We start from the raw sequence: 12130 nt of genomic DNA, 5'->3' as shown, positions 1-12130 counted from the left end.
GGGGGGACTTTTAGTTTACCAAGGAAAACAATATATCGTTTTTTTTAGAACAACCTAAGCTTTCAAAATATGGTAGAATTTTTGTGTAATTCCAATTCTGTAACAAGATATAGGCTTCTAAATGTCTAAAAATGCAAAAAAAATCAAATTTTCCATAATATAATCAAACATACTAGAAACAAAAATTATTTTATGCACGAATATACAACTGATTTGGAAAGTCCCATGTCTCCTGAACGTGCCAATACCAAATATATATAGTTTTATGGAGATTTCTCACTTGTATAGGTCAAAAACTCCCAGCAGTACATTACCAAATTCCCAAAGCACTGCTCCAAAAAAACTGCATACTTTGGATTTCAAGGCCAAAATTCCACTAACAGAAGGTTTATCCCAGAAAATTGTACATTTTTGGAAAGAACAGATTCTGGGGAATACAGAATAGGCACAACTGTGTGTCTACTCCAAACTATCAAGTCGCAATGCTTTCCTAAAGTTATTGGTTTTTATCAAAATTTGTGATTTTTTTTAAAAATCGCTTCAAAGCTTCCAGTCTATAGTATCTTATCTCCTACAGGTCATAAAGTAACCAAATAAAACACCCTAAATATGAATGCCTGGGGTCCACTGAACAGTTTGATGCCCAATATGTATAGGTTTACCTAAGTATGTGGCATGTAGGGGCCCCAATGGGAACATACCCCCATATGTACTGTCATTACTGTCATTTCAGCTCCTGCAAAATCAACACATTTACATCATTATATGTGAGATAAAGCTACAAAAAAGTACGCTCACCCCAGAAAGTCATATATTTTTGGAAAGTACACATTCCCCCGAATCTAAAATGGGTACCCATGTCTTTCTACTCCAAAGTACCAAGCCGCACAGCTTTTCTAAAGTTAGCAATTTTGATGGAATTTCCAAAAATCCCCTCAAAGCTTCCACTTTGCAGCATCTTATCTCCCACATAGCATTAGGTACCAAGATAAAACACCCTGAATTTGAACACCAGGGGTCCACTGAACAGTTTGATGCCCAATATGTATAGGTTTACCTAAGTATGTGGCATGTAGGGGCCCCAATGTGAACATACCCCCATATATACTGTCATTTCTGTCATTTCAGCTCCTGCAAAATCAACACATTTACATCATTATATGTGGGATAAAGCTACAAAAAAGTACGCTCACCCCAGAAAGTCATATATTTTTGAAAAGTACACATTCCCCCGAATCTAAAATGGGTACCCATGTCTTTCTACTCCAAAGTACCAAGCCGCACAGCTTTTCTAAAGTTAGCAATTTTGATGACATTTCCAAAAATCCCCTCAAAGCTTCCACTTTGCAGCATCTTATCTCCCACATAGCATTAGGTACCAAGATAAAACACCATGAATTTGAACGCCAGGGGTCCACTGAACAGTTTGATGCCCAATATGTATAGGTTTACCTAAGTATGTGGCATGTAGGGGCCCCAATGTGAACATACCCCCATATATACTGTCATTTCTGTCATTTCAGCTCCTGCAAAATCAACACATTTACATCATTATATGTGGGATAAAGCTACAAAAAAGTACGCTCACCCCAGAAAGTCATATATTTTTGAAAAGTACACATTCCCCCGAATCTAAAATGGGTACCCATGTCTTTCTACTCCAAAGTACCAAGCCGCACAGCTTTTCTAAAGTTAGCAATTTTGATGACATTTCCAAAAATCCCCTCAAAGCTTCCACTTTGCAGCATCTTATCTCCCACATAGTGTTAGGTACCAAGATAAAACACCCTAAATTTGAACGCCAGGGGTCCACTGAACAGTTAGATGCCCAATATGTATAGGTTTACCTAAGTATGTGGCATGTAGGGGCCCCAATGGGAACATACCCCCATATGATCTATCATTTCAGCTCCTGCAAAATCAACACATTTACATCCTTTATGTGGGATAATGCTACAAAAAAAGTACATTCACCCCAGAAAGCCATATATTTTTGGAAAGTACACATCCCCCCGAATCTATAATGGGTAATCATTTCTTCTTGCTTCAAAGTACCAAGCTGTAAAGCTTTCCTAAGTTTGCAGATTTATATGACATTTCGAAAATTGCATAAAAATGTTGCAATTTGCCGCATTTATCCCTCACAATTTCTTGATAAAGATCAGATAAAGACAAATCACCCCAAATAGGAACACCAGAGGCCTACTGAACAGTTTGATGCCCAATATGCATAGATATACCAAAGTCTGCGGTATGTACTGAACCCAAAATGAAAATAGCGCATAAGGATTTCTCGCCTGCCAGCTCAGCTTTTGCACACAGAGCCCCCTGTCAGTGTATTATGTGCCAAAACTTCCCCTAACTATACAGTGACCCCCACAAAACCATATATTTTTGGAAAGCACACATTCTGACAAATCCAACAAGGGTAAAGAGTCCTTTCTACACCAAAGTACCAATCTGCAGAGCTTTCCTAAAGTTATCGGTTTTTATGACATTTCAGAAAATCGCCTAAAAATGTTGCAATTTGCCGCATTTATCTCACACAATTTCTTGCGTACAAAGGCAAGTCACCCCAAATAGGAACACCTAAGGTCTACTGAACAGTTTGATGCCCAATATGCATAGATATACCAAAGTCTGCGGTATGTACTGAACCCAAAATGAAAATAGCGCATAAGGATTTCTCGCCTGCCAACTCAGCTTTTGCACACAGAGCCCCCTGTCAGTGTATTATGTGCCAAAACTTCCCCTAACTATACAGTGACCCCCACAAACCCATATATTTTTGGAAAGTACACATTCTGACAAATCCAGCAAGGGTAAAGAGTCCTTTCTACACCAAAGTACCAATCTGCAGAGCTTTCCTAAAGTTATCGGTTTTTATGACATTTCAGAAAATCGCCTAAAAATGTTGCAATTTGCCGCATTTATCTCACACAATTTCTTGCGTACAAAGGGAAGTCACCCCAAATAGGAACACCAGAGGCCTACTGAACAGTTTGATGCCCAATATGCATAGATATACCAAAGTCTGGAGTATGTACTGACCCCAAAATGAAAATAGCGCATAAGGATTTCTCGCCTGCCAACTCAGCTTTTGCACACAGAGCCCCCTGTCAGTGTATTATGTGCAGTAACCCCCCCTAACTATGCAGTGACCCCCAGAAAACCATATATTTTTGGAAAGTACACATTATGATGAATTCAAAATAGGCAAAGTTATTTTTGTACACCAAAGTTACACCTGGCAAAGCTACGCTAAAAACAGATCAGGAACACTTATAGAGGGATAAAATGTGATAAAACCACAAAAATTGTGCAAATCAGTGAAACAACAAAATAAGTTACATGACAGTGTAATTAGTGGTCAGAATATCTGATCCAATAGTTACGCTGTCAAAATAAACAGTTTTTAGGTAAAAGAAAATAAAAACAAAGTGGTAAAATGAATAAACAAAAAAGCAAAACAAAAAAAAAACCAAAGTGTTTGTGTATACATGTGTGTACATGTGTAAAAGTTGTGTGATAGTGTGTAAGTGTGTATATGAGTGTAAATAAGTGTATAAAAGTGTGAAAAATGAAAAAAAAAAAAAATGCTAAAATGTGTGCTGTAAGTGTGTGTAAATGTATGTAAGTGTGTATAAATGTATGTAAATGTGTGTCTAAGTGTGTAAATGGTGTGTAAATGCAAGAAAAAAAAAGTCCTTACCTGTCCTGAAGACCCGATCGCTCCTTGCTCAGTTGGGCCGGCGCTGGGGGGGAAGGAGGAAGCAGGAAGCAGCAGACGCGATGCGATCGCGTCTGCTGCTTCCTGGAGGGTCCTGCGACCCGATCGATCGCAGGACCCTCATGACAGCCCCCCTGGCACATTGCCCAGGGGGGCTGTCATTGTTAGAAGCTCTCTGCAGCGGCGGCACATGCCGCCGCTGCAGAGAGCAGCGCTTAAAGGCCAACGACGTATGAGACACGTCGTTGGCGTTTAAGCCCTTTTACTGCCAGCACGTATGAGATACGTGCTTGGCAGTAAAAGAGTTAATGTAGATATAATATCAGGAGCGAACTGGTTGCTTTTTCTAATTGTAGCGCTATACCTGTTTATAATGTAAGAAGGTGTGGAGGTAATGAATCGTTAAACCTGTAACTTATCCAGGGTTTCCATACTGTCTGAAACGTTTTGAGTTTGTCTGTTGCTATTCTTGTTAACTTCTCGTTGTTTTATGTCACATTTTTATGTGACAGACTTTTCTGAGCATAGCAGTTATGATTTGTGGCTGTCCAGGTGTTACAGTCCCAGCATTCTTTACTTCATTACACAGTATGGTCAGGCCAGTTTTAGTCTAAGGCATAGCCACCAACATCAAAGGATATTTTTTGGCAGAAAAGGTAGATAAAAGCACAAAGAACATGTGTAACAGTTAATAGATACTTAGATGTTTAACCTGCAACCTTTTTGAACCGCAAATCTCAACAACACATGGAGGCTGAATCTTCACAGGCTGAATATCCCCCATGTAATTTTCCTACCTTATATGGACACTCTCTGGGCATGTCTACCCACTCAGTCTTAGCTCTACTTACCACTCTTTCTAATTAGCCAATTACCTTAAGGGGGAGATTTACAAACACCTGAACGCTCGGAGCGTTCATGCTAACGCTGAGAGAGAAGAGAAGGAATCACCAGTGTCCAAACAATTAGGGCAAGAAAAAGCCTCTATGCAGCAAGAGTGTATTCTTTGGGTTACATTTCTGTTTATAAATAATAACAGAATCTGGTTTACAGGAGAAGATGATAAACCTGATGAAAAGGAAGAATGTGAGACCCATCAGAATGGTGAAAACGATATCAAACAGGAAGATGATGAAGGGAAAAAAGAAGATAAAAATGGCAAATTTAAATTTATGTTTAATATTGCAGATGGCGGCTTTACAGGTAAATGCTCATGTGTACAATTCATATTTTCTATAACTGACAATGTGGAATAAAGATTGATTTGACAAAAAAATATACCTATATATTTTTTTTAAAGTTGTAGTCACTTTCGTGCTTACGTAAATAATAATAAAGGACTACAAGCCCACCATGAACATTCCTGTTGGAGTTGTGGCCTCACTCAGCAGGTAGTGTGGTATTTAGAAATTATAGATTTTTTTTCTGATTACATACTTGGGGCCACTCCCAGTTGATTATGGGCCAGATCCAATTCAATGAGAAAAACATATCTTTCAAGGAGAAAACTATTTTTTTCCCATAGACTTCAAAAGAGTTTTTGTGTGATAAACCATCAGATACATCAGATATGTGTTTCTGAATAGAATTACATCTCAAACGAAATCTCATCCATCAGTTTTCATGTGATAAACCTTTTTCTCACTGAGTTAAATCTTACCCTGTGTTTGCATTAGTGCAAATATGTGGATGCAGTAGTACATCAGATGAGTGCCTGGAACTGGACCATTTGTCTAATATGCACATGTGCTAGCCGGCCTATTCTGGGAGATTTTAGCTGTCGTTTTAACTAATTACCTCCCATTCAACTACAAAAACACATGAGCATTAGGGTCCCACCCCAACATAGTTATTTTTTCCATTTCCAAGTAAACATTGGAACCTTTCCACAATCTGAGGAATTCCATAGAGCTGGAGTGCATAGAGCTTTTTACTCTTAGTTATATTCTGTATCAACATATTAAGACTTTTTACAAATCTTTTATAGCTTTTCTTCTCCCTGTAGTGATGGTGGTGGTCTATCATGTCAGAAGAGATTGCTATTTCAAATAGCACCTGTTTCACTGGTGTTAATTACTCTTATTGGTAACCATCTGTTGTCACTCCAACCTTGGTGACACCATTGCATTTGAAATGACCTTGCCTTGATGTGCAGGTGATATATATATATATATATATATATAAATTACACCAGTAATCCTGTAAATTACATCCTTATAAATGGTGCTAAGTGATGTCATTAGTTATAATCAGTGCTTAGTGATGTCACATGTCTTGAACTTGTATTATAATAATAATAAAGGTTGCTGTTAACATAAGGGAAGCAGAGAAGGTTACCAGGGGCAGAATAAAGCTGCTGATGGTAACGTTATAGGACATGTACAGTCTATTTTAGTGGGGTGCCAAAATTTTAGCCCCCCCCACCCCCTCAATTGAAATATATTATTTTTATAAATATAAGTTTTTAGCACATGCAAATGCCAAAGTACCAAAGATGTTAAGGTAAAGAGATGCCAGCACAGCACTTAGGAGAGTTTTCTCCAAAGAAAAGAGGACCTAAGTGACATGTCCTTCTGGTTATTAAATCAGAATTTTGAAAGTTTTAGCGCAGAGACAATGAATTATGCACTCTTCACTAGCAATGGGTTCCCCCTTAACCTATACGAAAGCTCAGAAAGGTAAGTGCAGGGGAGGCACATCGGAAAGGCTGCCATAGGGTGGCCTGGGGCTCAGAATCACCCCTGTAAATAATGTTTTCCTCTTGTAAAAGATATTAGAAGTCACCTTGGAGTTCCATGACCTGTATAAAAGCACATGATCTTCAACTTGTGCCTTTATATTGTAATCCAACTCCCTGGTGACTTGTAATATCTTTATATTTTTGCAACAGGGGGTACATTATTTGCTATTTATATATATATATATATATATATATATATATATATATATATATATAGCCTATTGTACATTATTAAGGCTAACTCAGGATGTCATGCCTGCATTAATACTTATGGTGTGCAAATTCTCCTTTTCTACCTTCAGAACTTCACACACTGTGGCAAAATGAAGAAAGAGCCGCAATCTCTTCAGGGAAAATTTATGATATCTGGCACAGAAGGCATGATTACTGGCTTCTGGCTGGGATTGTCACGTATCCTTGGCTGAGAGATATGTGTAAAATGTGTAAAAATAAGGGATAATGTATATGCCATATAAAAGCATTTAGCCCATGTTCTCAGAGCAGAAGATCTATCAGACTTTGACACAGGTGGTGCACCACTGCATATCCTCACGTGCCATCTAATCCAACTGTATAGATAAACATTAAACCATCTGTATATGAAGTATTGTTAACATGCACTGACTGAGATTGCACTGGCATTTATAGTGAGTGAGCTTTAGACTTTTTTGTTAAAATGCAGGAAAACTAAAGCCTAATTAGTTCAGAAATTTATTTCTATGAATGGGAAAATATACCCTTATGTTCAGCATGACCGAAATGAATAGGGTTTGTGCTGAGCATATTTTTTTGCCTGTTTTAATCATGAAATATCTTTTGTTTGTTATTCTTCGTCTAAACAGGCCAAACAGGGATACTGCAGCTACTCCATGTTTGGCCCTTGCAAGGTTATAATTATAATCCTTTTGTATAATAGACTCCTGCTAACGAAACAGTCACAACAAAATGTGGGGGGGTTGTATACTGGTACTATAATTATCTACCAAGAACATGGAGTAACCTATGGTTCCCTGTTTACCATGTTTATCTTTGTTAGAAATTAATGTCATAATATGATTTGGAACAGTTACTTAAGCCTGGCCCCCTGTTCTCCTATTGATCTGGCTGACTACTTTGTGACTCAAAAAAAATGTAACAATAGTCAACTGTCCTCAACCTGCCTTTAGCTTGCGTTATCCAAATCCCACAATTGATGGCAATAAGAAAAGGAACATCACAGTGCAATTCATTATGGGTTATGAAGTTCCTGCATGCCACGGAGAAGTTGTTTATATTTGTAACATCAATGTTTTAGTCCCTCCTCCCCTGTCAGAATTTCATATGATGCAGAAAGAGAAAAACTGTTTTGCAGCTGAATTTCAGCATATAAAAATGGTATTTATTCATACATTTTTAAAGGAACAGATTACAGTATTAAGTATATAAGGGGTTTCTGTGTTGTGTGGGGCTCTTGAAGAAATTTTGGTTCTGAAGCCGGAGTTCCCCTTTAACTTACAAGCTATTTTGGCTGCAATATGATACTGTTTCCTGTCTGCAGGGGGATTATGAGATATAGCAAATTGCCCCAAGATTTTGTTAATTAATTAGCTACAGCAGTCAGAAAACAGAATATTTTGGCTTGGAATATACAACGGCCCATGTGTTTTTGAGGTCATATTGTTTCCTAACAAAATATTATCAGTGCAGTGATCTCTGTATTTGTATCTACAGTGTACCCAGTATGGATAAGTCAGTAGTCTGTGTAGGCATGACCAACTGGCACCTCCCAAAATCTTATTGCTCCACAAATCTCATAAACCCCTAGCAGCTTTTATTGGGACTTTTAGTTGCCCAACACTTCACTACATACAGTAACACATGGGACCAAGACCGAGCAGCTAGATTCCTGTGTAATTATACTTGAGACATTTTATAATGTACAAAGCCATGAATATGGTGCATAATGATGTCATTGGTTATAAAAGTTGTTTAGTGATATCACTAGTGTAACACAATATACTGATACTTGTATATTCCAAGTTATAAAAGATTACCCCTGCTTTAAAATATAGGGATATTAGAGGTCACCTTGAAGTGCCATGCTTTATATACAAGGTCTGTGCCCTTGTGCCTTTATTTGGTTGTGGAACTTCCCAGTGACTTCTAGCATCCTTCTACGTTATAATATAAATGTTATAATAAGGCTGTACATAGGTTGTATAGATTTAAACAGAGTGAATGAACCTTTAACAATAATGAAAATATTTGTAATGCTCATTTAAATTGCTGCATGTGTATCTTGTATGCTCACTGATGAGAATTCCACTGAGAGGTTAAAGTGCCTGAGAAGCGCACTGGCACCCACCCAGCTGCTCTGACCTTTTCAGACTTGTCAGTCCCTGCAGTGTATTTGGCCATTATGATTTATTTTTGTTTGGTATGCGGCCTAATATGTCAATACCTGCTTTGTTTTTCATTTATTTATTGCTGAAGGTTACCCTGAGACATAAGCTTGTGCCCTGCCTATGTTTCTGCATCGGAGAAATATACTGAAAAAATCCCAGGATATGTAAAGGCATTGTACATCAAATCAGCATATGCCTTTAATTGTATAATAGTTTCCCTGCAGCACCTGTTATGTCCTTGATTTCTGTGACAGACATGGTTATGCCCGCTGGCAGGACATTCAGAATGACCCCCGCTATTTAATTTTGAATGAGCCATTTAAATCGGAAATTCATAAAGGAAATTATCTGGAAATGAAAAACAAGTTTCTTGCTCGGAGATTTAAGGTATTTTCACTTTTATGATTTGCTTTTTAGAATATTAACAGCACAGTATGAGGTGGGGGAAAGAAATTCTGTATAGATGTTGTATTAGTGTATATCACTGGTATAGAAGCTTTCAGTAATATATAAATACATAAAATAAAGATTTTACTCTTCATATAGTAATTTATGTCCCTGTACAGTGTGTAACTACCTATATAGGATTAAAAAAGTTTAAAATGTCACGTGACCTGGAGCCTATACTTCTGGTGTTTTCAGTAGCAAGGACCTGAGCACAGGCTACGCTTGATTTAATCAGAAAAGTTAAGGTGGCCATACACGGGCAGATTTTAGCTTCCTATTTGGGCCCTTTAGATTGATTTGGCAGGTTTGATTATCCTGACAGAATGAGAACCACATCAGCTCATTGATGCAGTCCTTGCTCTGACGGCTGCTATTCTTGTCGTAATCCAGTTATTTGGCCACCTTAAGGCCCCCATACACGGCCGATTTTTTACTGTCAAACGACCGATTCCCGAACGATCTGATACTATCGTTAAGTCATCGTATAGTTGATGGTGTGCGAACGATCGTCGGCCCACTAATCGACCCGACATTATCGCCCCCAGAATCGATCGGCCAGGTTTAAAAATTTTAGTCGTTTAACGATAAAATCTGCCAGTTGGTGTGAATGTCAGACATTTGTCTTCGAACGATTGTTCTCTGCGCATGTCATGATTGCCAGCAGCGGAAGTCAAGCGAACATAAAAACGGAACAACACGAACATGCATAAACGTTTGTTCTTTGCAGAACTTAATGGCTCGTATACGAAAACTTTTGGATCTGTAATAAAACATTTTTTTATACTCAGCGAAGAAGAATGTTACATCACTTCATGTTACATCACTTCCTGTTTCCTGTAAATACCGCTTCCGCCACGACATTGGATCGTACGTAGATGTACGATCGTACGTATTTTACGATAATGATACAATGAAATCTTTTGCAAATTATCGATGCCCGTGGATGGCATATCGTATGGAAACCCGATCGCCATACGATCGTTTGTCGATATAATCGTTCGTCGCACAACGAGTGAAATCGCCTCGTGTATGGGGACCTTTAGGTGGCATATGCAGGGAAAGATCCACTCATTTGGCCAGTATGTATGGCCAGCTTTAGTAAAATAGCAGAGTAAATGATCTTTGTGCCCTTGTTTCACCTTTGCCCATGGAATCACAAGTGTATCTTATTCTGCATGGCTATCCATAAGAACTGGACAGAGGAACACTGACCTTCAAAATATTTCTGAATGTTAATGAACCTAATTGTAAGTGATTTGAATGATCAAAGCGTACTTAATTGCAATATGTTTCCAGTTACTAGAACAAGCATTAGTGATCGAAGAGCAGCTACGAAGGGCAGCCTATCTGAACATGACTCAAGACCCAAATCATCCAGCCATGGCACTTAATGCGCGACTAGCTGAAGTGGAATGTCTCGCTGAGAGCCATCAGCATCTCTCCAAAGAGTCTCTAGCAGGAAACAAGCCAGCCAATGCTGTTCTGCACAAAGGTTTGTCATTACTCCTGTGTCTGCACACTGACAACAAGCTTTAGCTGGTTTGGATTGTGCAGCTTGCCAACAGCATTTGCTAAAGATACAATTTAAACCCATGCTGAACATAAGCCCAATTAGGTTTTTGTAAATGTAATTTTTAATTTATTTAGTTAGAATAGTTTAGTTTCTATTAACAGCTACATATTACATATACATTTTACATGTATTCCCTTAAAAAAACCAGATGCCCTGTTCATATAGAAAGTACAGAACAGTGCAGACTCCAGTAGTATACAGGCAGAGATGTCAACCTTCAACTCACCTATCCTGGTGGGAACCTGTGAAATTTGTGGGTGTGGCTTGTTGCGTGGACCCAGTTGCATGCAAAGTCCCACTGATGTCAAAAGACACTCATTTTATATGCGCACAGGCCCCTCAGAGCAGAATTCAAATTGAACACACACAATTTTAACTTAGATGGGGAAATTTAAAAAGAAGGGCATATAGTGACTGGAGGCTGCAGGCCTGGACTGGGTTACAAAATAGGCCCTGGCATTTTTACAGAGTCCCAAACAGCCCCCACCAGCCCAATAAATAGTGTCTGTCTATGGCATCTTACAGCAGCCCCTCTGGCATTTGCCGCAATCCACAGATTGCCAGTCTGGGCCTGAGAGACTGGGTTTTCTGGATAAAGGTCCTCGCATAATTTGGATCCCCATATCTTACATTTTTTTATTTGCCATCAATGTGGATTCATGTAGCTGAGTTAAAAAGTACAGTTTTATTAGTACCAAGAAAAAGGAAATTGTTACAAAAAATGGATTGCTAAACATGCCTATTGTTTTAATAATCGAAAACACAATCGTTTTTGTTATTCCTTGTGCTAAAGAGGGAAACTGATGCTACACTATGTTTGGTTCTTGCAACATAGATAATTAGATTATCACTATACAACCCCCTTTCACCATTTCTTGTAACAGGAGTCTGCTATGCGGGGGGTGGAGGTTATCTGTGCTTTGGTAATACAATTATTTACCTCGTAAATACCAAATGTAAAGCAGCTTAAATTTTTTCCTGTTTGCCCTATTTAGGTGGAGAAATAACAAAAACTATAGATTTTTGTGACTAAAACAATGGAGAAAAAAAATCAGCGCAAGGCCTATTCACTGAAAGTTGCACAAAGGATTATACTGTCCCATTAAAACTGACTCTATGGGAACTGTCACTTTATACAATATGACAAGTATGGGAAGATAAGATGAAAACAGCTTTGTAGTTTGTCAGTATAATAGAATGGACATTAAAACCAGCTCTGTAAGGCTGATGCCACATGGGGCTGATTCCTGTGGAAA

At 38.4% G+C, this 12130-nt stretch overlaps 1 protein-coding gene across 3 annotated transcripts in view; it reads left to right on the top strand.

Annotated features, from left to right (window-relative positions):
• The window catches only part of chd5 (chromodomain helicase DNA binding protein 5), a 147184-nt gene that overhangs the window by 122133 nt on the left and 12921 nt on the right, over positions 1-12130 (top strand). For all 3 annotated transcript variants that reach the window (XM_031905733.1, XM_031905732.1, XM_031905734.1), the window contains exons 35-38: positions 4784-4933; positions 6773-6881; positions 9109-9241; positions 10598-10793. In XM_031905733.1, the coding sequence (XP_031761593.1) occupies positions 4784-4933; positions 6773-6881; positions 9109-9241; positions 10598-10793 (588 nt within the window). The remainder of the gene's footprint in view (positions 1-4783; positions 4934-6772; positions 6882-9108; positions 9242-10597; positions 10794-12130) is intronic.

Source organism: Xenopus tropicalis, chromosome 7, assembly GCF_000004195.4.
Source record: "Xenopus tropicalis strain Nigerian chromosome 7, UCB_Xtro_10.0, whole genome shotgun sequence".
Classification (NCBI taxonomy): Eukaryota; Metazoa; Chordata; class Amphibia; order Anura; family Pipidae; genus Xenopus; species Xenopus tropicalis.
Note: the sequence above shows the minus strand (reverse complement) of the source record. Positions and strands in the feature narration are given on the sequence as shown.